Source organism: Heloderma suspectum, chromosome 2, assembly GCF_057233095.1.
Source record: "Heloderma suspectum isolate Gila_16-S chromosome 2, 16-S_ref, whole genome shotgun sequence".
In the NCBI taxonomy this organism is placed as follows: Eukaryota; Metazoa; Chordata; class Lepidosauria; order Squamata; family Helodermatidae; genus Heloderma; species Heloderma suspectum.
Window position 1 is genome coordinate 405,670,727 of NC_139459.1, and position 23,123 is coordinate 405,693,849.

Consider the following 23,123-nt stretch of genomic DNA (forward strand, 5'->3'; position numbering starts at 1 on the left):
AACAGAAATCCTGAAAATCCTTTAAAAATCATTCTAAAAAAGCAGTAAGAAGACTCAGGCTAGACCTTACTGTGGACACACCGGGAAACTGTCCCCCTGCGTACAGTCAGACCTGCAACTAGAGAATTGAAGAAGGGGACTAGACCCTACTGCAGCTTGCCAGGTGAATAGCTGCCCAGCGTACGGTCAGATCCCAAAGAAGATCAAACATGTGTGTTGTAGTGTTAGTAGTGCTGCATTGTGTTTCCTTAATAAGGTGCAAAAAGGGGGGCCAGCCCCTGAAAGAGAAAGTTTGTCCCAGGGATTTGCTGATAATTACTGGCTTCACCTGGCTAACATCACGAGAGTAAAACATTTTTGTTTGCCAAGAAGTATACCTGCAAACAGGCTTATTAGCTCTTGCCTAATACCTATCTGTAGACATCCTGAGAAAATTCAAAAAGATACCATGTTAAAAGTTTATGGTGTAAGTTTAACTTATTCCCAAAATGCTAATTGGGGCGTGGTTGCAAAGATCCTACCCCCTACAGAGTTCACTCTACGCACCCCCATCGTTGCTGAAACAAATGCTACGTGTGCACGAATGCTTAATTGTCAAAATTTTTTCCAGAAAATATAAAGCTATCCCTGGCCCCCTTCCACTGTAATAAAATTCAAAACATATCTTTTAATGATGCCCACATACTTTTGCCTCATGGATGGTTTTAGACATGTAATTCCCGCACTTGGTCATTCATTCCTGCCAACTTGTCTGATAACCACCCATGTTGCCTCAGCCGCCAATTGAACTGGTGCCAATTCTTCCCCTGTAGCCCGAGAAAATCCGTCAACGGCAGCCTCGAGCACTCCAACTAACTAAAAATTGTAATAGTCATGTGCAGTTATATTCTGACTCAGAAAAATTGGCCTTAGCAATGTCACTGGTTAAGGTTCCAGGTTTAGCCTTGGCTGATGGTCTGGAAATCAACCGGTTAGCTTGCAGCTTAGCCAAAAGCATAAATGCCACCTCACGAGCATTGTCATTGTTAAATAAAAAGCTGCGTGATCTAAAAGGTGCAGTTCTAGAAAACAGAGCTGGTATAGATTACCTCTTCCTTCTTCATCATTTAAGTTGTGAGACACACCAAAAGCTCTGTTGTTTTAACTTAACTGATAATGGCAATGCTGTAAATAAACAAATCAACAAGCTGCACAATATAGTAGCTAACAAAACAATAAGACAAAACAATTAGCTCAATTAGTTAACCCCTTGGCTTCCAGATCTTAGCTAGCTTAAAAGCATTGTTCATCCTAATTCTACCAGTATTGTTCATAAAAGTTCTGTTATGTCTCTGCGTTCCTTGTCTTATGCGCTGTTTAACCAATCTGTTTTATGTCTCAGCTAGTAAAACTGCTGCCCTCTATGCTCTAATAGCCCAACAAGAGGCTAAGTAATATGTATGTCACAAAAAGCTTTGTATGGTTATCAGAAATGCTATAATTGTAATGAAATTATGCATTTAAGGGGGGAATGTAGCAGCCATATCGGGGATCAGACTAAGTAGCCTCATGCAGTCTCATGCTTCATGTTCTTGCTGAGCTCTTTCTCCCTTGAATATATTGTTGTAAGCTGACGAGACACAGGAATTCCTTATCTTGTCAAAGGTCATACAATTGTATATCTTGTTCTCTGCTGTTCTCTTCTGTTCTCTCCTTATCATGGCTACCCTATAACCCAGTTCTTGTATTATAAACAATAGTGCTAAGAGAAGAAATGTTGAGGATTGCAACCCCATGCGGGAGGGGGAGGAGGAGCCGTTTCATATGTGTCACAATGTCTATAAAACCAATGTGCTAATATAAATCGGGGCTTCTGGCTCTTTGGAAATGATTCCAGCCTTAAGCCCGCGCGTTAAATAAAGAATCTCTTTTTCCTTCACTCCGTGGTCTCTCTGACTCTGGGTTCTGCAATAGCATCATTGTTTATAATACAAGAACTGGGTTATAGGGTAGCCATGATAAGGAGAGAACAGAAGAGAACAACAGAGAACAAGATATACAATTGTATGACCTTTGACAAGATAAGGAATTCCTGTGTCTCGTCAGCTTACAACAATATATTCAAGGGAGAAAGAGCTCAGCAAGAACATGAAGCATGAGACTGCATGAGGCTACTTAGTCTGACCCCCGATATGGCTGCTACATTCCCCCCTTAAATGCATAATTTCATTACAATTATAGCATTTCTGATAACTATACAAAGCTTTTTGTGACATACATATTACTTAGCCTCTTGTTGGGCTATTGGAGCGTAGAGGGCAGCAGTTTTACTAGCTGAGACATAAAACAGATTGGTTATACAGCTCATAAGACAAGGAACGCAGAGACATAACAGTATCTCTATGATCAACACTGGTAGAATTAGGATGAACAGTGCTTCAAGCTAGCTAAGATCTGGAAGCCAAAGGGTCAACTAATTGAGCTAATTGTTTTGTCCTATTGTTTTGTTAGCTACTATATTGTGCAGCTTGTTGATCTGATCATTTACAGCATGAAATGTAACTTAACTGATAATTTACATTATCAGTTAAGTTAAAACAACAGAGCTTTTGGTGTGTCTCACAACTTAAATGATGAAGAAGGAAGAGGTAATCTATACCAGCTCTATTTTCTAGAACTGCACCTCTTAGATCACGCAACTCTTTATTTAACAATGACAATGCTCGTGAGGTGGCATTTATGCTTTTGGCTAAGCTGCAAGCTAACCAGTTGATCTTTATACCATTAGCCAAGGCTAAACCTGGAACCCCAACCAGTGACATTGCTAAGGCCAATTTTTCTGAGTCAGAATATAACTGTACAGGACTATTACAATTTTTAGTTAGTTGGAGTGCTCGAGGCTGCCGTCGACGGATTTTCTCGGGCCACAGGGGAAGAATTGGCACCAGTTCAAGTGGCGGCTGAGGCAACATGGGTGGTTATTCGACAAGTTGGCAGGAATGAATGACCAAGTGCGGGAACTACATGTCTAAAACCATCCATGAGGCAAAAGCATGTGGGCATCATTAAAAGATATGTTTTGAATTTCATTACAGTGGAAGGGGGCCAGGGATAGCTTTATATTTTCTGGAAAATGTTTGACAATTAAGCATTTGTGCACACGTAGCATTTGTTTCAGCAACGATGGGGGTGCATAGAGTGAACTCTGTAGGGGGTAGGATCTTTGCAACCACGCCCCAATTAGCATTTTGGGAATAAGTTAAACTTACACCATAAACTCTTAACATGGTATCTTTTTGAATTTTCCCAGGATGTCTACAGACAGGTATTAGGCAAGAGCTAATAAGCCTGTTTGCAGGTATACCTCTTGGCAAACAAAAATGTTTTACTCTCATGATGTTAGCCAGGTGAAGCCAGTAATTATCAGCAAATCACTGGGGCAAACTTCTCTTTCCAGGGGCAGACCCCCCTTTTTGCACCTTATTAAGGAGACACAATGCAACACTACTAACACTACAACACGCATGTTTCATCTTCTTTGGGATCTGACCGTACGCCGGGCAGCTATTCACCTGGCAAGCTGCAGTAGGGTCTAGTCCCCTTCTTCAATTCTCCAGGTGCAGGTCTGACCGTACGCAGGGGGACAGTCTCCCGGTGTGTCCACAGTAAGGTCTAGCCTGAGTCTTCTTACTGCTTTTTCAGAATTATTTTTAAAGGATTTTTAGGATTTCTGTTTACAGTCTACTCTCCCCTCGCGCTCTCTTGACTCGTGTCCAATGTATCCAGGGTTTAACTCCAGCTGCTTTCATAGCTGCGGGGGTGCAAAGTATGACAGTTCTCAGTCCTCTCCATCTGGGAGTCAAAGGGTTATTTTTCCCTCTTTAACTCATACTTTAACTCTTGGTTGGAAAGGATGAACTTCTGTGATGGGAATGGCTTATTTTTTTAAGACAAAGCGACGCTGGGCTTGAAGAACTTTGCTCAGTGTTTGGACTTCTTGTTTAAGGCTAACGTTTGCTTGGTCTTGATGCCACTCTAGTGTCAATCATGAAGTCAATGTCACAGACCCTCTCAAGCTGTCTCCCTCTTCGCCCATTCTGGCCCCTTTGGTTTTCTCTTTTGTGTATTTGATTTATTTTATTTGGGCATTCATGCCACTAATGTCCATCTTGTCCACACTGGGCACACTGGTTCTTTTTTAAGAATCTTCTGCCTCTGCCGGGTCTTCTTTTTTTTTTCTTTCGTTCACGTCTTCTTGGGCCTCTGGGTTGAGGGGGGTATACTGGCGATAGGCATTTGAAAGATGCTCCAAGTGCGCTCTGGGGCCTCGGTGGCACCTTGCAGCACTTTAGACACTTTGGTCATATTAATTGACTTCTTTATACCTGCCTTTACGGCTTTTAACAGCAGGGTTTGATACTGGGTGAGGCGCTCTAGCCCCACTTGTGTTTTGGGATTCCAGCGGCGGGGGGGGGGGGGTTACTTACAAGGAGTAACTTACAGCACACAGGTGTACTTAATGGTTGGATCAGACAGCTTCTCTGAACCACGAACTATTGGGCTAAATGGGTTTTATACCATACATGTTACCCATGAGGCAGCACAACACTAGCAAGCATTTTCAGCATAGGCTAGAAGTGTTTGGTTCTCAGGCACAGCTTCCTGTAAACAACTTCGCTTCCCAAAGTGCTTGATAACACTTTTTATTCATTAGTATGGGAAGACAATTTTTTCTCTTTCTTTTGCTTTCTTTTTCTTTGCTGATCTGCCTGTATTGCAGATCATGTTTCAAACTTTTTACATAAAACTTTCTGATCCATGCGCCAGCCTTGTCTCTTTATTTATCTTTTTCAAGTTAAACTCACTTACTTAAACCTTTCTGCCTTACACTAGTCCCACTGACACACATTTGGGATAGGCTCTTCTTCTCCTTCTAGTTACATTTTCTTCATCTTAAAGAACTATTACATTATTGTGGCTACTTTACCTCAGGTAATAAGCTCCAGGCACAATCAGCTGCTTTTAATTCACCCTGGGGGCAACTATGGCCACGCTTCTTCTCTACAAATGTTTTTTTTCTTTGCCTCTTGCCTTTTCTTTTTTCTTTTTTTCTCTCTTCTCTATCTGTCTGCTACTTTCTCTATTCCTTCTTTTCTACTTGCTTTTGTCTTTTCTCCTTGTCATCTATTGGGAACCACACTTAGTATCATTTGGAGTTGCAACTAACACTAATCTGCAAATATCACATATATTTTATGATATTTAAGAAATCATAAAATATACACAACAAACTTTTTCTGCAATTTAACACAATGAATGGAAAACACTTCTTGCATGGTAAGGCATGATGGAGCAGATCCAGCAATCATACTGCTCTTCTGGCTGAAAGCTCAGGGCCCATCAAAATCAAGGGACGGGCATACCCACACACGCAAAGAGTTCTAGGTCACCATTTTTGCATCGGCAACTCTATGCTGCATGAGTTCTGGCAGAAGGAAATCTAAAAGTCACAGATAAAACTCAGCCTGCTGTACCCTGAGCTGACTACAAACACAGACACACGGTCCACAGCGAAGAGAGTTCAGGTTTATCAAAAGCTTCACAGCACTGTCCATGGCAAGTCTTTGACAATTTAAAATTTTAGTCCATGTGCAGAGTGTCTCTAAAAAGCCCAGACATTGATGGAGGCAAACGGAGAAGGCTCTGGGCAATGAAGATGCGATGTTTCCAGCAAAGGCTGTCCACTTTTGCATCAGTTTAAAAAGGGAAAGTGTGGCCTTACACCCCTTCTGACAGACAAGGGCCTTTAACTTTTTAGCAAGGCCTCTGTCTAAACAGAGCGTCACAGCTCAGCTCTCTAGCCGTGACGCTTTAACCTGGGCAACTCCTCTGTAAATTTTATTCTACCTCTGTCAGGTTCTTACAGACATTTTAAAAACTTACTCTTTTTTTTTCTCTTCTAACCTGGTACACGAAAGCACTGAAACACTGAGTGCCGAAACTCAGGACGCTGGGGGTGATGGGCATCGCCTTATACTTGCATTTTTCAGGCAGCCATTAATCTTCGGGGAGGCGGTGGGGTGACTTGCAGGACTTCAAAGGCAAGCTTCTCAGTTTGTCTGTATTTGTAAATCCCAAGCTCAAAACAGGACACGATGAGGTACAGGGCCACCAAATTCTTGCATTGGCACGGGCAACAAATAACTCGGGTCAGCTTTCTTCGCTGGGGTCTCAAACAGGAAAACAGTCTTAATTTAAAGTTGTAACATCACTGACAGCGTCAGCCAGCCAGCTACACAGATCTCATTGTTTTTTAAGACAGTTGCTCCAATATCTTCTTTTCTTCTCAATCAGGTTGGGTCTCCCAGCTTACACAGTTTATTGCAGCTTTCCGGAGCATGGTAGTAGCATGATTTTGGCTTGGCCAGGAACATGCTGTCTGGTTTCTCGGTCTCTTCAGCACACACACTCAGGCAGTGTAACACTGGACACTCAAATCAGTGAGATTTCTTCATTGCAGGGAATCTCACGGCAAAAGCTTAATGGTTACGCTCTCTAGAAATCATATAGCTGATGGTCAGTAGCTACAGGCTCTATGCAATTTTAACACAGTTCAAAGCTAAACACGGTTACCTTGACAGAGATCTTCAACATGGTCTCTCCGCTTCATTCTGCTTTGGGCCAGTTCTATGGCACACTTTTCACTCGAAGAGGGGTCTAGCCTGTGCTCTGGGGGCTGATTCTTCACCTTTATTTTCTATTTTGCCTTCATCTTCTGGGTGTTCATTTTCAGTTTCCATTTCTTAGGGATTTCATCTCAATTAGGCGAGGTGATGATGTTGCACAACTCAGAACGCTGTGGGCAATTTTCCTGCCCCCCCCCCCTCGGCGCGCTAGGCTAACAGCTACTTCTTCGGCCTTACACTCTCACGCTCCCACGCTTTGTTAAAAGCCAGGCTGTCCTGCAACATTTCTCTAATTAACAGCCTCAGATCTTGTTCTCTTTTTCCTCTCAGCTCGACCTTGAGCTTTTTGCTGTTTTCTCTCTCTATTCTGAATCCTTTTAAAAAAACCTTTTTCCTTCTTTGTTTGACATACATCCCAAGGGGGTGCAAGGTTTGCTTCCCCCACCACCCATAGCCTCCCTCCTAAATTGAAGACAGACACAATTAGGGAATGGGAATTGGTCAGTGAGGAAGGGGTCTCACTGGCCGACACAAGAGGATTTTACACACCACGCCCTTTGCTACTGGCCTGGGCACCCGGACGGTCAACGGTATGCGTCAGAAACCACAGTAGCCACTCGCACAATCATCAATCTCTCCACTGCATCCATCTGTCCCTGCCACCCACTTTTCCCACTGTTTACCAGAGCGGAAAGCGGCTTCCCCAGCTTCCTACTGAGTACTGGCGTGCTGGGTACTGGCGCCCACTCGGGGGTGTGATCAGGCCCCCCTTCTACCCGCAAGGAGTAGGTGCTTTTGCATACGTGTACCACCATCACTGACCTTCTTCATGAGGCGGGGCCCTCTTTTTTTCTGCCCAGTGGCCTTTCTCCCTAAAGGCGGGGCCCTCTTTTTCCCATATACTTGCCTTTCTCCTGAAGGCTTCCAATGTGGGTTTCAACGCAATTGCAGCTGCGATACAGGCAGGGCTCAAGTTCCTTCCTCTGCTTCCCAAGGTTCTCTTGCCGCTCGCTGCCATTTGGGCGATCCCGGTGCAGGCTTTCTCCCATTCACTCGACAAAAAGGTCGGTGGCGCCAAGAAAGAGAGGCATGCGCCGAGCTCGTCTTCCCGGTGCGGCGATCAAGAGCAGGCAACTGCCACCTGTCTGGCTCAGAGCCTGCCACATCCGAGTCACGGCACCATTTATGTTGCAGAACCCAGAGTCAGAGAGACCACAGAGTGAAGGAAAAAGAGATTCTTTATTTAACGCACGGGCTTAAGGCTGGAATCATTTCCAAAGAGCCGGAAGCCCTGAAATACATCAGCACATTGTTTTTATAGACATTGTGACACATAGGAAATGGCTCCTCCTCCCCCTCCCGCGTGGGGTTGCAGTCCTCAACATTTCTTCTCCTAGCGCCATTGTTTATAATACAAGAACTGGGTTATAGGGTAGCCATGATAAGGAGAGAACAGAAGAGAACAGCAGAGAACAAGATATACAATTGTATGACCTTTGACAAGATAAGGAATTCCTGTGTCTCGTCAGCTTACAACAATATATTCAAGGGAGAAAGAGCTCAGCAAGAACATGAAGCATGAGACTGCATGAGGCTACTTAGTCTGACCCCCGATATGGCTGCTACAATAATTGTAATGAAATTATGCATTTAAGGGGGGGAATGTAGACAATGTAGAACAAGATATACAATTGTATGACCTTTGACAAGATAAGGAATTCCTGTGTCTCATCAGCTTACAAACATATATTCAAGGGAGAAAGAGCTCAGCAAGAACATGAAGCATGAGACTGCATGAGGCTACTTAGTCTGACCCCCGATATGGCTGCTACACCACCAGGAAGCCTTGGCTTAGGTGAACGCTTGTTGACTTATGCAAGCGTATTCCAGCCTAGAGTGACATTTGATATTGCTGCCTCTGGTTAAAAAGGCAGTTAGCCAAGAGGGAAAAAAAGGCAGAACAGAATGCGCATTCACCAGTCTCACATGCACATAGAAGGCTATCTTAATTAAAAATCCTAATAAAAAACACTCTTCATTTAATGAAGGAAAGAAAACAGCTTTACTCACAAGCATTCTTGCACATACAAATGCAGGCACAGTGCAGGCTTTCAAGAGGATTTGTTCAGTCCATTTCTACAACACAGGCAGGAGACCGAGAGAGAGCAAGCCATGTGCTCCCAGCAATGGAGGAAGGCAGAGAGAGAGGGGAGGAGCAGGAAGGAAGAAACCACAAGCCTAGCTGCACCCCAAATTCCCATGCATTAACTTGCTAACTGCCAAAGTGCCCCCTTCCTGTAACTTGCAGGTGAGGTTGTAATATTCCCAGCACCCCTTCTCAGTGTTGAATGCAATAGTCGTGAAGCTCCATCTCAAGCCGCAAACCCTTGAAGCGTTCTACTGGTAGTAGCTTGGCTAAGATGTGTGCTGTCACCTCTGCAGTTGGACAGCAGTTCATTTCAGTAACCCCTAAGTCACGCAGGAAGTGGTACTTTCCTCCAGTATGCTTGACTTTTCTCAGTTTGAGAAAGTGCGATGCAGCTCTGGTTGTCTTGCGTAATCTGAATCGGTTTCTGTTCATCTGTTCCAAGGTCCGTCAGCAGCAGTGTCAGCCACATAAATTCCCTGCTCGCTTCTGCTGCTGCTATGCACTCAGAATCTCTGGAGGATAGAGCCACTGCTGTTTGTTTTCGGCTGGCCCAGGAGGCTGGCCCGTTCCCGTACATGAACAAGAACCACTGCTGGATATGTGGTCAGAGTTGCCCCTGGACCAGGCTGCATCTGTGTTCTGTACTTGCTGTTGTTTGGCAAAAGTTCACTTTCATCTTCCTTCTTGAGGACGTCTGTTTCTATAGGTGTTGCCATAGCGTTGACATCTTTGAGCCCGAATGTCTTCAGAAGTTCCATTATCTTTTGCTGTTGACTTAGAAGATAGGAACTGTCCTGTTCTCTTTCAGCCTAAATGCTTAAATAGTAAGTTGCGCTTCCGAATTCCTATATTTTCGCTCCCTTGTTTAGGCGGCGTAAACGTCCTGCATAGTCCTCATCCCTTCGTGCTATCACGATGAGATCATCTACATATGCAAGACCTAAAGCCAAATGTCAATTTCTGCTTCTGGCATGCAGGCGTGGATCTGCCTCACCTTGTTTGAAGCCTTGCTCTGTGAGCATTTTATTCCATTTCTCATTCCTGGCTCTCGCCACTTGTTTAAGTCCACAAAGTCATTCCCTGAGTTTGCACACAAGATTTGTTAGCTTGGGGATTATGAAAACTGGAGGTTGTTCCATCTACACTTCCTCTGTTATCTCTCCAAGTTTAAAAGCGGTCTTCTCGTCTAAGGTGCCTTACTTGTATATTTCTGGAGGCAGCTAGACTCAAGAGTATTCTGATGGTGCTGTATTTCACAACAGGGATGAAGGTTTCATCGAAGTCTTCTTCATACTTCTGTAGAAAACCTTTGGCCACTAGTTCTGCCTTGTAGCGTTCCGCTTTGCTTTCAGCACCTTGCTTTATTTGAAAGACCCAGTTGCACCCCATGGCTTTCTGGCCTGGTGGTAGTTTGGTTAAGATCCACTTCTTGTTCTTGTGCAGGGCTTCTGTTTTCTCTTGGGCTGCTTCCCTCAATCTGCTGGCCTCAGCCTACAGCATTTGTTCTATCTCCTTCCAAGATGTCAGTTCATTGGGTGGTACCAATGCGAGTTCTCTGCAAGATCAAGGGTGTTGAGCTGGTATGGCTTTGTTGGGTCGTGATGAGCATCTGAGCACTGGTTCTGGAATCTGATCTGCTGTTGCATTACCTTCCAGTACATCACTCTCGACATCTCCATCTCCATCCTCTTCTTCAACTGTACTGCCTTTGGCCTCTGGTTCACCTCTTGAATCGCCTACCTCATCTTCCTGCTCCATATCTGGTTCAGGCTGTGTTTCTAATGGTGAGGGCTCTGTGGTCCCATTTCTGTACTCCAGCGTGCTGGTGAGGGACTTGTATCTGTCGTCAGGCTTTTCTGTCTAATACAGTCCCTCTTTTGTCAACTCTATTTTGTTTGTCGAAATAGACCACGTGTGTTGTGTTGACTTCACCTGTGTTTAAATTCATCACTCTTTGGTTCCCAGAACATAGCCAATTAACACAGTCTCTTCTGCTTTGGTGTCTAACTTCTGCCTCTTTTGTTCTGCTCTATAAATGTAGACTTTGCTCCCAAATACTCTCATGTGTTCCATGTTTGGGGCTCTATTGTGTCACAGCTGAAATGGTGTCCGCGGGGTGCCCCTGGTTGGCAATCTGTTCTGGAGATAGGTTGCTGTCATGATAGCATCTCCCCACAATCGTCCAGGTAGGTCTGCATCTGTCAGCATAGAACTTGACATCTCCAGGAGAGATCTCCACTTCCTTTTGGCAGTGCCATTCTGCTCAGGAGTGTACACCACACTCCCCCTTTGTGGTATGCCCTCTTCACCCGGGAACACTAAAGGTATTCACCACCATTGTCTGACTGCAGTGCCTGAGGTCTTTTGCCAAATCTGTTGCTGACCATGGTGATGTATTTCTTCAGCATGCTGTGGGTTTCACTCTTTTCCTTCAGTCGATGTGTTATGCAGCGTCTTGAACAGTCATCCACAAATATTCAAACTTATCTGTTCTTCCCCAACGGAGGGACACCGACTGGACCTCAGAGATCACCGTGCACAAGATCTAGCACTTTGGTGCTTCTATTTTCAATTCGAGTTGGAGAGGAGGGCCAGGCCCCCTTTGCCTTGACATAGCATATCCACCAAAATGTATTATCGCCCTCACTTTGCTTTTCCTTGATACGTGTTACAAGGTTTTTGTTCTGGAGTTCCAAGATCGCCTTTGTGTTGCAGCGCCAGAGACGTAGGCTGCTTTCATCTCCACCCACTTGGGCCACATTCGCTTGCTGACCTGAAAGGCTTAACTCATAGACACCTCCGTTTTCAAATGCTTGTGCACATAAAACATTGTTTTTGTGACTGCGCACTTTTTGTCCTCAGAGTGTATTGCAAACCTCTTGACTTAAGGCAGAAATACTTAGCATGTTGCAGTGAACCTCAGGAATGAAGAACTAGGGATGGCGGAGAATTTCTCCCCGAAACTTCGGGGGGCCGAGCGCCAACGTGTTCGGCCCCCCGAACAAGTTTCGGGGAGAAATCCTCCGCACCCCCCCGCACCCCGCACCCCCCCCCGGGACGGGACTTACCTTCCCTGAATGTCCCTCCCGGCGGCGGGTCCGGCTGGCGGTTCATCCGGTGTTCGAGCGGGGCGGGAGCGGTAGCCGGTCTTTCGACCGGCTGCCGCCCCCGCCATTGCAATGAAAGAAAAAAACAAAAACCCGTCCCCTGATAGGCTACGTGACGATTCACGTAGCCTATCCCGGCTAGATTTGCAAAGTCAGCCGTGATAGGCTACGTGAATCGTCACGTAGCCAATCACGGGTGACTTTAAAAAAAAAAAAAAGTGTGTACGGATAATGGCGGCCCCCATAGGGAGCCGCCATTCCCCTTCCTTATTTGGTCGCTGTAGTCTACGTCAATGTTTACATAGACTACGGCGAAAATAAGGGCAACGCTATTTGCGTTGCCCTTATTTTCGCCGTAGTCTACGTAAACATTGACGTAGACTACAGCAACTAAATAAGGAACGCGAATGGCGGCTCCCTATGGGGGCCGCCATTCGCGTACGCGCTTTTTTTTTTTTAAGTCACCCGTGATAGGCTACGTGACGATTCACGTAGCCTATCATGGCTGACTTTCCAGATCTAGCCGTGATAGGCTACGTGAATTGTCACGTAGCCTATCAGGGGACGTTTTTTTTCTTTTGTTACTTTCGTGTTCGCGGCCAGGCGAGGCGGGAAGCCTCCTCCCCGGCCTGAATTTCGGCCGGGCAAGGCGGGAAGCCTCCCCCCCCCGGCCTGAATTTCAGCCGGGCGAGGCGGGAAGCCTCCCCCCCCCTGGCCTGAACTTCGCGGGGGGAGCAGCGAAGCGCTCCCCCCCACCACGAACAAGCTGCGAGAAAAGGTAAGTGACTTTCGTCCACCCCTATGAAGAACACATCACTTACTATATGCGCAACATTTTTATCAGGCAATTGTCCTTGTCATACTCCACTTCCTACACCTTGAATCTTCATAGTCCGTCCATTTGCTATTTGGACTTTTCTACAATGACTTTCACTACGTTGATTAGAAAAAATCACTGGACAAGGTGCTGTGGCTGGTGCATCCGCCACCTATGACCCACCTCTTTGCTTTTGACTCATTGTTGCTGGCTATGAGGTCTTGTGATCCAAAGGGAAATTATTTGCTCTTGTCCCAGCATTTTGAAAAACCTGCCTCTCCTGCTTCTTCTGTTTTCTGTGTTTAAAATGTTGGGAGCTAGTATTGATCAAGGGGTAGGGAGGTATGCATCCCTTACCTTGCCATCCGCGGGGGGTCCACTGGGGGGAGGCGATCCGTTCCCCCCCCCCCCGGAATCCTCACCGGCCGGCTCCACTCCGCGGCAAATCTTTACGTAGCCTATCACGCGAAGGAACAGGGACGCAAATGGCATATTTGGCTATGCTCTACGCCATTTGCATCCGCAGTTACTCAGTCCAGCCAGCGATACGGCAATGGCGGCCATATCGCTGGGGCTTTGGAGCCGGTGGCAGGCAGGATCCGCCAGCAAGGACTTAGAGCCAGAGGAGGAGGGAGGAGATCCGATCCTCCATGGACTTCGGAGGGCCGGATTCAATAGAATCCAGCCTCATTGGGGTGCGTGGAGGATTTCCCCAACATCCCTATCAAGGGGTGGGAGTCTTTGTTGCTAGACGAAGGGCAGTCTTTCGCAAAATGTCCCTTGCCATCACAGTTAAAACAGTGCTGTGACTGGTTCTTGAATCTTCCCTTGAATGGGGCTCAAGTCTTGCAGCCACCTTGTGAATGATGCCAAAAATGGTAAACAAACAAACAAAGAACAACTGTCATTGGAAGCACAGGTGGCCTTGATAGCACAGAGCACCTTCTGTTGGCTTAAGAACATAAGAAGAGCCCTGCTGGATCAGGCCAGGGTCCATCTAGTCCAGCATCCTGTTCACACAGCGGCCAACCAGCTGCCCATGGGACACCCACAAGCAGGACATGCATGCAACAGCACCTGCCCGCCCATTTTCCCCGGCAGCTGGTGGACATAGGTGTGGCGTTCCTTCCTTCTCCTAGTGGGAATTCCCCTTCTCTAAGCCCTTTCTCACCCGCAGCAGGAACCCCCTTCTCTCTCACACACTGGTTTCACTGCCACCGGGACTTTTAAGGCTCGAGCCCAGCCTTTTACGCTATCCTCATGCTGGGAGGACACACAGACTTTACTCATAACCTTGCCCTGTTCCTTTTATACCTTCCCCTTACGCAGCCCAGAGCAGAAGGCGTGGGATTTAGAAACAAAGAAAGCTTTATTGATTACAGTAATATGTTGTCGAATAGCAAACAAGTAATTCTTAATGGCTCTATTAGTATACAGTAGGTTCCCCCATGCACCACCCATCCCAAACAATCACTTCAGAAATCACCACAGACCCCCCCTCTCGCTCCCTCCCAGTTCTCAGTCCCCAAATCCTGTCTCTCACAATCCTAATTCTGATCTTCTCTCTTCTAAAACCCTGTCTCATCACTAGCTCTGATCTTATCCCTCGCTAGGGGCATTTCTACACCAGCCTAAAACCTTGCATTTACAACGGGGCTTTCTGCTTCCGTTTTAAATGCAGGATCACCACTGACTCCCTTTACACCCACTTCCTTTCCTCGCCTCCCTTCTCCCCATTGTTGCAGAACTCAGAGTCAGAGAGACCACGGAGTGAAGGAAAAAGAGTTTATTTAACGCGTGGGCTTAAGGCTGGAATCACTTCCAAAGAGCCAGAAGCCCCGATTTACATCAGCACATTGTTTTTATAGATATTGTGACACATAGGAAATGGCTCCTCCTCTCCCTCCCATGTGGGGTTGCAGTCCTCAACATTTCTTCTCTTAGCACCATTGTTTATAATACAAGAAATGGGTTATAGGGTAGCCGTGATAAGCAGAGAACAGAAGAGAACAGCAGAGAACAAGATATACAATTCTATGCTGACCTAAGCCTTTGTTGACAAGATAAGAAATTCCTGTGTCTCATCAGCTTACAAACATATATTCAAGGGAGAAAGAGCTCAGCAAGAACATGAAGCATGAGACTGCATGAGGCTACTTAGTCTGACCCCCGATATGGCTGCTACACCGTGTCTGAGTCTTCCACTATCTTCCATTGATCTCACTCCTCTTCTTGCCACTTTAGGTCTTTTCATGGAGGAAACTGAAGCGGAATGCAACGGGGTAATTTGACAGCTCATTGAGCAGGGGGTGGGACTCGATGGCTTTGTAGGCCCCTTCCAACCCTACAGTCTATGATTCTATCTGTGGTCTATTTAAAAACGGAACAAAGGGCATTTTGTGCAGGAGGGTCACGGCAGGGTCCAGCATCATGTAAAGAGCCCGCAAACTTCCATGAAGGAGCCATCTCAATCGCAGGATCAAAGCCCCGTGTGATGAAGCCCTAACTCCATCCGACTCTCTCAACACAGAGCAGTTTTATATCGCACACACACTTCGTCCCCTCTCTCACTCACGCCATCATCACACACGTGTGAATCCACTATGCTTCCCATCCATCATCTCTCTCTCACCATAGACATGTTCACCATAAAACACAGCGACAGAACAGGAATACATAAACCATAGACGTATAACAGGAACACATTGCTATACTTACAGATTACACATATAGAGCTGTGTAACGTCACAATAGGCTCGGTCCATAGCTGAGGCTGACATAACCACTTTGGTAACCACTTGTTTGGATTTCTGCAACGCGTGTATGTTGTGCTGTTCTGAAAATGGGCACTGCAGCTGGTCCAAACTAGGGCAGCGAGATCGCTAAGGGGGCCTGGCCAACATGGTCATATGATGCCAGCACTGTTCCATCTGCACTGGCTGCCAGTCCATTTCTGGGACAAAATCAGGGTGCTGGCATTGACGCAAACAGCCCGAAGAGGCTGGGGGCAGGTTAACGGCAGGCGCGTCTCCTTCCACATCTCCCTGGCCGGGTGCTGAGGTCATCCTCGGAGGCCCTTCAAAGGGTGCCTGTGCCGAAGGAGGTGAGGAAGGTGGCTACTACACCTGTGCATGCTCAGAGATTAAAACTACATAGCAACAGCATAAGCAAGTGAAGCAATTCAGTATGCATTAGCCATTTCCTGTAGACAAGCTTATCAGCAAAAACAAAAGCACGTCTTCTTAAGCAACTCACTAAACTGGCATTTTCCGGTTTGTGGCACATCTCGACCCATCAACAATTCATGGTTACGAGTTCTACGCACAAAGCAACACCTTCCACACTCCCCATGCCGCTCTGGCTCTGGCTTGGCCTTAATGTAGTCCCCCACGCTTGCAACGTTCTTATCACACTCTGGCCTTAGCCTCACAGACACACTTTTCCTAGCATTTTTCCACACTTCTTCACAAGCCTCCAGCTTATGGTTTTATGTTATGTTTTGCTGTGTTATTGTATTTTATGCTTTTAAGTTTTGTCTTGCAAACTGCTCAGAGAGCTTCAGCTAATGGGTGGTATAGAAATGTGATAGATAAATAAATACCTCATCCCAGGCCAGCACGGGTCACAGGCCTCAGGGTAAACCTGTGGCTAGATGTCCTGTTGGTTTCTTTCAGCTCAGTGTCTCCTTTCAGCTCTGTGTCTCTTTTCTGAAGCTAAATTGCACTTAACACATTTTCCGTGACGGTCCTTCCTCCTGTGTCTAGCCCCTGCCTCATTCCAGGTGCGTGGAGAGCTGTCACCCCGGATTCATGAAGGTGGTTCAGGAAGGACAGCCCGTTTGCTGCTACGACTGCGCTCCCTGCGCGGAAGGGACCATCTCCACCCAGGAAGGTGGGTGACTCCAAAGGAGAATGCAGCCGTGGGGAGGAGGGCAAAATACACCCAGACATGTTCTGTGAAGGTTTTTTAGAGGAATCTCTGAACTTGGGTCCTTTCTTGTTTTGTGTATTGTCGGTGTCACGGCAGAGTGGCTCTGTTAAGGCCTTCAGGAAACTGAGCATTCCGCCATGTTCAGTCATGTTCAGTGGTGGGTCCTTCTAACCTGTATAAAATCAAAATAGTGTAATCAATCTTGCTGAAATTCTCAGGTACCAGGAGGAAGTGATCATTTTAGATACCCTGGAAATTGCAACAGAAATGGTGAATTTTGAGGGACAAAGAGCTGTTTAAAGACAAAAAGCACCCCCCCCCCTGTTCCCATGGTCATCATTGACACTGACTGACAATACTTTTATAGTTCAAATTTCTGAAGAGACCAGAGGCAGCATGGTTGGGGAAGGTATAGGGATGTACGAAAGTCACTTACCTGTTCCTGAAAGCTGATTCGAGGTAGGGGGGAGGCGCCCCGTCCCTCCCCTGAAATTCTGGCTGGGGGGGAGGCACCCCGTCCCTCCTGCCGCGAATCCTGGCCGGCCGGGAATGCAAATGGCACCGGCCGTAGCCGCCGCCGTTTGCGTCCCTGCAGTCAGCTGTGATAGGCTACGTAAATGTTTACGTAGCCTATCACGGCTGAGTAAAAACAAAAAACTGCGTGTATGCAAATGGTGGCGCCCATGGGTGCCACCATTTGTGTTCCTTATTTTGGCACGTGTAGTCTACGTAAACATTTATGTAGACTACGGTGGAAATAAGGGGAACGCAAATAGTGTAGCGTCTACACTGTTTGCGTTCCCCTTATTTTCGCCATAGTCTACGTAAACATTTACATAGACTACACGTACCAAAATAAGGAACGCAAATGGCGGCGCCCATGGGCGCCGCCATTTGCGTACACGTAGTTGTTGTTGTTGTTGTTTTACTCAGCCATGATAGGCTACATGAACATTTACGTAACCTATCACGGTATTTTTAAAAAACCTAGCCGTGATAGGCTACGTAAATCTTTACGTAGCCTATCATGTTTTTTTTTTTAGTGGAAATGGCGGTGGTGGCAGCCGGTCAGAAGACCGGCCGCCGCTACCGCCGCACCGCCACTGGAGCTGCCACCACCAGGTAGATTCGCCCGAGGTAAGTCCCGTCCTGGGGGGTGGGCAGGGGTGTGGCAGACCGTTTCGCCACCGATTTTGGGGGGCCGAATGCGCTGGCATTCGGCCTCCCCGAGATTTGTGGAGAAATTCTCTGATATCCCTAGGAAGGTATCAGATTGCCAAAGGCTGTTCTAGAGCATCCTTCCCCAACCTGGTGCCCTCCAGATGATTTGGACTTCAATTCCCATCAGCCCCAGCCAGCATGGTCAATGCCTAGGAATGCTTGGAATTGTAGTTCAAAACATTCAGAGGGAACCAGTTTGGGGCAGGCTGTTCTAGAGCGTCCTCTTTTCCAGGATTCGGACAGAACATGGAATCCACCTAGGAACTCTACTACTGTTGCAGCATTTTAAACAGACTTAGAACTGCTTTATTTAGCATGATCAATTACCTCCTTGCCTCCTCACTTGGAGTCCCTTGGTGGAGCACATATGTCCTCATTCCGGAAAATGGGACGACAGTGGTCTGTAACGCTGACCTGTAATGTTGGGCGCTGCAGTCCGACGTATCTGGAGGGCACTGGGGAAGGCTGCTCTACAGACAAGAGAAGCGGGTGGCCCTGAATTGTTTGTCAGCAGTTTCCCACAACCCCACAGTCACCTCTGCACATCGTCTTCTCCATCCGGTTGACATGGTTTCTCTGCTTTGGGAAGATGAGAATTCCACGTGCACGTTCTGCCTCCCTCGTGAGGATGTGGTGTCACGGCTTCGCTCATAATTTCCCTGCAGTTTCAGTAGGGATGGCGGAGAATTTCTCCCCGAAACTTCGGGGGGCCGAGCGCCAATGTGTTCGGCCCCCCGAACAAGTTTCGGGGAGAAATTCTCCACACACCCCCGCACCCCACACACACCCCGGGACGGGACTTACCTTTGGCGAATGTCCCTCCCGGCGGCGGGTCCGGCCGGCGGTTCGTCGGGTCTTCGTCCGGGGCGGGAGTGGCAGCCGGTCTTTCGACCGGCTGCCGCCGCCACCATTCCAATAAAAGAAAAAAAAAACGCCCCCGTGATAGGCTACGTGACGATTAACGTAACCTATCACGGCTAGATTTGCAAAGTCAGCCATGATAGGCTACGTAAATCGTCACGTAGCCTATCACGGGTGACTTTAAAAAAAAAAAGCGCGTACAGATAATGGCGGCCCCCATAGGGAGCCGCCATTCCCGTTCCTTATTTGGTCGCTGTAGTCTACGTAAACATTGACGTAGACTACAGCGACCAAATAAGGAACGGGAATGGCGGCTCCCTATGGGGGCCGCCATTTGCGTACGTGCTTTTTTTTTTAAGTCACCCGTGATAGGCTACGTGACGATTTACGTAGCCTATCACAGCTGACTTTGCAGATCTAGCCGTGATAGGCTACGTTAATCGTCACGTAGCCTATCACGGGGGCGTTTTTTTTTTTACTTTTTAGTTCGCGGCCGGGCGAGGCGCCTCCTCGCCGGCCTGAATTTCGGCCGGGCGAGGCGAGAAGCCTCCCCCCCGGCCTGAATTTCGGCCGGGCGAGGTGGGAAGCCTCCCCCCCCAGCCTGAACTTCGCGGGGGGAGCAGCGAAGTGCCTCCCCCCCCTCCACGAAAAGCTGCGAGACCAGGTAAGTGACTTTCGTTCACCCTTAATTTTCAGGCTTGGTTCCAAACTGTATAGCCTTATCTTTAAAAAAACCCTGTAGGTTTTTTGCATATTGAATTATGATAACAGTAGGGACAGGCGGTGGGTGGGGGCCGTAATCAAGTGATACTATAAACGTATGTCCCACATTTCAGATCAGAAGCAAAATAAATCCCCCCTTCTATTTAGATTAGACTTCCAACGTCTATTTCTTCAACAAAATCATTCCAGGGAGGCAGAATGAGGTTGGTACAATTCATACAGCGTTCCTGGTTCTGATGGGGAACTGGTACTTGATGCATGAGATCCCCTTGAACTCATGAGCAGGAGGACGAGGTAGCTCAAGTGTACACCTTGGATTGGGGAGAACTGAATTCTCCTCATTGAGGAGCTTAGGACTGGATAACTACTCACTATTTCTCACCTCCCCCAAAATCTCACAGACTAACTGCTAGTATAAAATGGGATAGCCACATGTTTACCACCCACCCACCCAGAGTACATTGGAGGAAGTGTAGAATCCACATTTAATAAGGAATATTGTTTCTGACCCTTGTTCTCTTCAGCAGTGTGGGTTCAGTGTATTTGCCACCCCACTGCAATTTGAACAACACATAAAACCTGCCTTATCCTGATTCACTTCACTGCTCCATCCGGCCCCACACTATCCTGTGGTCCCTGGCAGAGGTTCTTCAGTGAACATGTCCTCTCCACTAGGGATGTGCAAACTGACCCCCATCCTGGTTCTGCCCACCCCTGCCCCTGCTCACTGGTCCCTGGACCGTGTTCGAGCCCCTCCTATGCTCAGCGAGCAGCCTGCACTCACCCCAGAGGCCTTGTCAAGCTCCATATTTTTGTGTGAAATGCGCATTTTTGTGAAGACACACATTAGTGTGTTTATGAAAATGTGCATTTTCGTAAAATACGCATTTTCGCACATTGACATTTTCTTTCTCAAAAAATGGTGACCACAAAGCTAGACAAGGCTGCCGAGGTGAGTGCAGGCCATTCGCCAAGCACAGGCTGGGGACGAGCAGGGGCAGGGACTCAGTGAGTGGGGCTCAGGGGCGCAGGCAGGAGCAGGTACACCGAATTCCTGGACTGAATCAGGAGCCCGTGCCATCCCTACTGTCTGCCCCATCACCGCCCTACTACAAGTTCTACTACCACCCTACTACAGTTCCCGACCTCTCCCAACCCCTTCCCCAGTGCCCCTTGGCTCTCTTGGCTCTTGGGTATAAGCTTTCACCCTGGGACATAGAAAAGAGATGTTACTCTTGTTTGCAGATGCAGACCATTGTAACAGGTGTCCGGAAGATCAGCAACCAAACAAAGACCGAGATGAATGTATCCCCAAGGTTATAAGTTTCCTGTCCTATGAAGAACCTTTGGGGGTCACCCTGGCTTCCTTTGCCCTATTCTTGTCCTTAACCACCGGCTTTGTGCTAGGAATCTTCATAAAATTCCTTGAAACCCCAGTAGTCAAAGCCAACAATCGCGACCTCTCCTACATTCTCCTCATCTCCCTCCTGCTTTCCTTCTTGTCCTCCTTCCTCTTCATCGGCCTGCCAAGGAAAGCGACCTGCCTTCTCCGACAAACGGCCTTCAGCATCATCTTCTCAGTTGCTGTCTCTTCTCTGTTGGCCAAAACCATCACTGTGGTGCTGGCCTTCCTGGCCACAAAGCCAGGAAATAGGGTGAGGGGATGGCTGCGGAAGAGTTTGGCCAACTACATTGTCATATCCTGTTCTGGTGTCCAAGTTGTCATCTGCACCATCTGGCTGGCCATCTTTCCACCCTTCCCTGATATTGACTTGTACTCCCAGCATGGAGAGATCCTATTGCAGTGCAACGAAGGGTCTGCCACCATGTTCTATGCTGCCCTTGGCTACATGGGCTTCCTGGCTGCCATCTGCTTCACGGTGGCTTTCCTAGCCAGGAAGCTGCCCGGGGCCTTCAATGAAGCCAAGCTGATCACCTTCAGCATGCTGGTCTTCTGCAGCGTGTGGGTGTCCTTTGTGCCCACCTACCTGAGCACCAAGGGGAAATACATGGTGGCTGTGCAGGTCTTCTCCATCTTGGCCTCCAGTGCTGGGTTGCTGGGCTGCATCTTTCTTCCCAAGTGCTACATTATTGTACTGAGGCCTGAGCTGAATACAAAGGAGCATCTAACAACCAAAACTAAAGAGGGCATCTGATTCTTTTGGAATTGCTTTGTAGGGGTGTCATTGATCAAGCATCTGCCTCCCTCCACCTCCATGGATGTTTACAGTAATGTACAATTATTTCTAATAGTGGTAGTAATAGTAGTAGTAGTAGTAGTAATAATAATAATAATAATAATAATATTTCTATACTGCCCCATAGCTGAAGCTATAATTGTAGAATATAATTATTCTACAATTATATATATATATATATATATATTTGTTGTTGTTTATTCGGTCAGTCGCTTCCGACTCTTCGTGACTTCGTGGACCAGCCCACGCCAGAGCTTCCTGTCGGCCTTCACCACCCCCAGCTCCCCCAAGGTCGAGTTCGTCACCTCCAGAATATCATCCATCCACCTTGCCCTTGGTCGGCCCCTCTTCCTTTTGCCTTCCACTTTCCCTAGCAGCCGCATCTTCTCCAGGATGTCCTGTCTTCCTATGATGTGGCCAAAGTACTTCAGTTTTGCCTTTCATATCCTTCCCTCAAGTGAGCAGTCTGGCTTTATTTCCTGGAGTATGGACTGGTTTGATCTTCTCGCAGTCCAAGGCACTCTCAGAATTTTCCTACAGCACCACAGTTCAAAAGCATCTATCTTCCTTCACTCAGCCTTGCTTATGGTCCAGCTCTCGCAGCCATAGGTTACTATGGGGAATACCATTGCTTTCACTATGCAGACCTTTGTTGTCATATATATACATATATATGTGTGTGTGTGTATATATATGTATATATGTGTATATATATATATATATATATATATATATACACACACACACACACATATACACACACACACACACTCACATGCATGCACACACACACACACACACACACACACATACAAGCCATGAGATAAATTGGGCAATAATTCTTTCATACAGAAGTGCTGTTGCACAAATACTGATTAATTTAATTTGAAAATGACCAATTAGGATGGGAAGTTTTAAAAACATGGCTGCTAAGGTGGATCATACTGCATCCTTACCTGCACATAGCTGCTGCAGTGTGGGAACTTGATTGCAATTCCACATGCAGGTGACAAGTGCAAAGAGCCAGCAGTCGTCTCACTGCAATGTGGCCTTCGGATTTGGACTGGTGGTTTGTGAGGTTTGGAGGAAGTGCCAGGGAAGGCTTAACGGGAAAGGAAACTGATCCTAAAAGAAACACAGGAAAAAAACATTACTACACATTTTAATTAAAATGTGTGTGTGTATGTGTGTGTGTGTGTGTGTGTGTGTATATATATATATATGGTTCATCCATATTCAGAGAAAATTCTTGAAAGCTACTTCCAGAATACTTCTTTCTTCTTCTTTTTTTTTTTTTTTTTGGTCAGAATCGCAATTGGCTTTGTTAGGATAATTGTTGGAATTTATATCTTTGGAAATGGGTTGTCAAGTATGATTTGACCAGCAGCCCAAGGCTCAACCCCACAGGGTTTTCATTAGATGACAAATCAAGTTCAAGAAATAGGATTAGCA

The 23,123-nt window shown here is 46.9% G+C and overlaps 1 protein-coding gene and 1 long non-coding RNA gene across 2 annotated transcripts in view; both read left to right on the forward strand.

The window, feature by feature from the left end:
- LOC146356745 (vomeronasal type-2 receptor 26-like) overlaps window positions 1–21,629 on the forward strand; it is a 34,886-nt gene extending 13,257 nt beyond the window's left edge. Inside the window, exons 6-7 of the mRNA XM_084841307.1 lie at window positions 16,503–16,629; window positions 20,719–21,629. Of these exons, the coding sequence (XP_084697433.1) occupies window positions 16,503–16,629; window positions 20,719–21,629 (1,038 nt within the window). The remainder of the gene's footprint in view (window positions 1–16,502; window positions 16,630–20,718) is intronic.
- The window catches only part of LOC146356740 (uncharacterized), a 563,405-nt gene that overhangs the window by 251,260 nt on the left and 289,022 nt on the right, over window positions 1–23,123 (forward strand). The gene's annotated exons all lie outside the window — the stretch shown is intronic.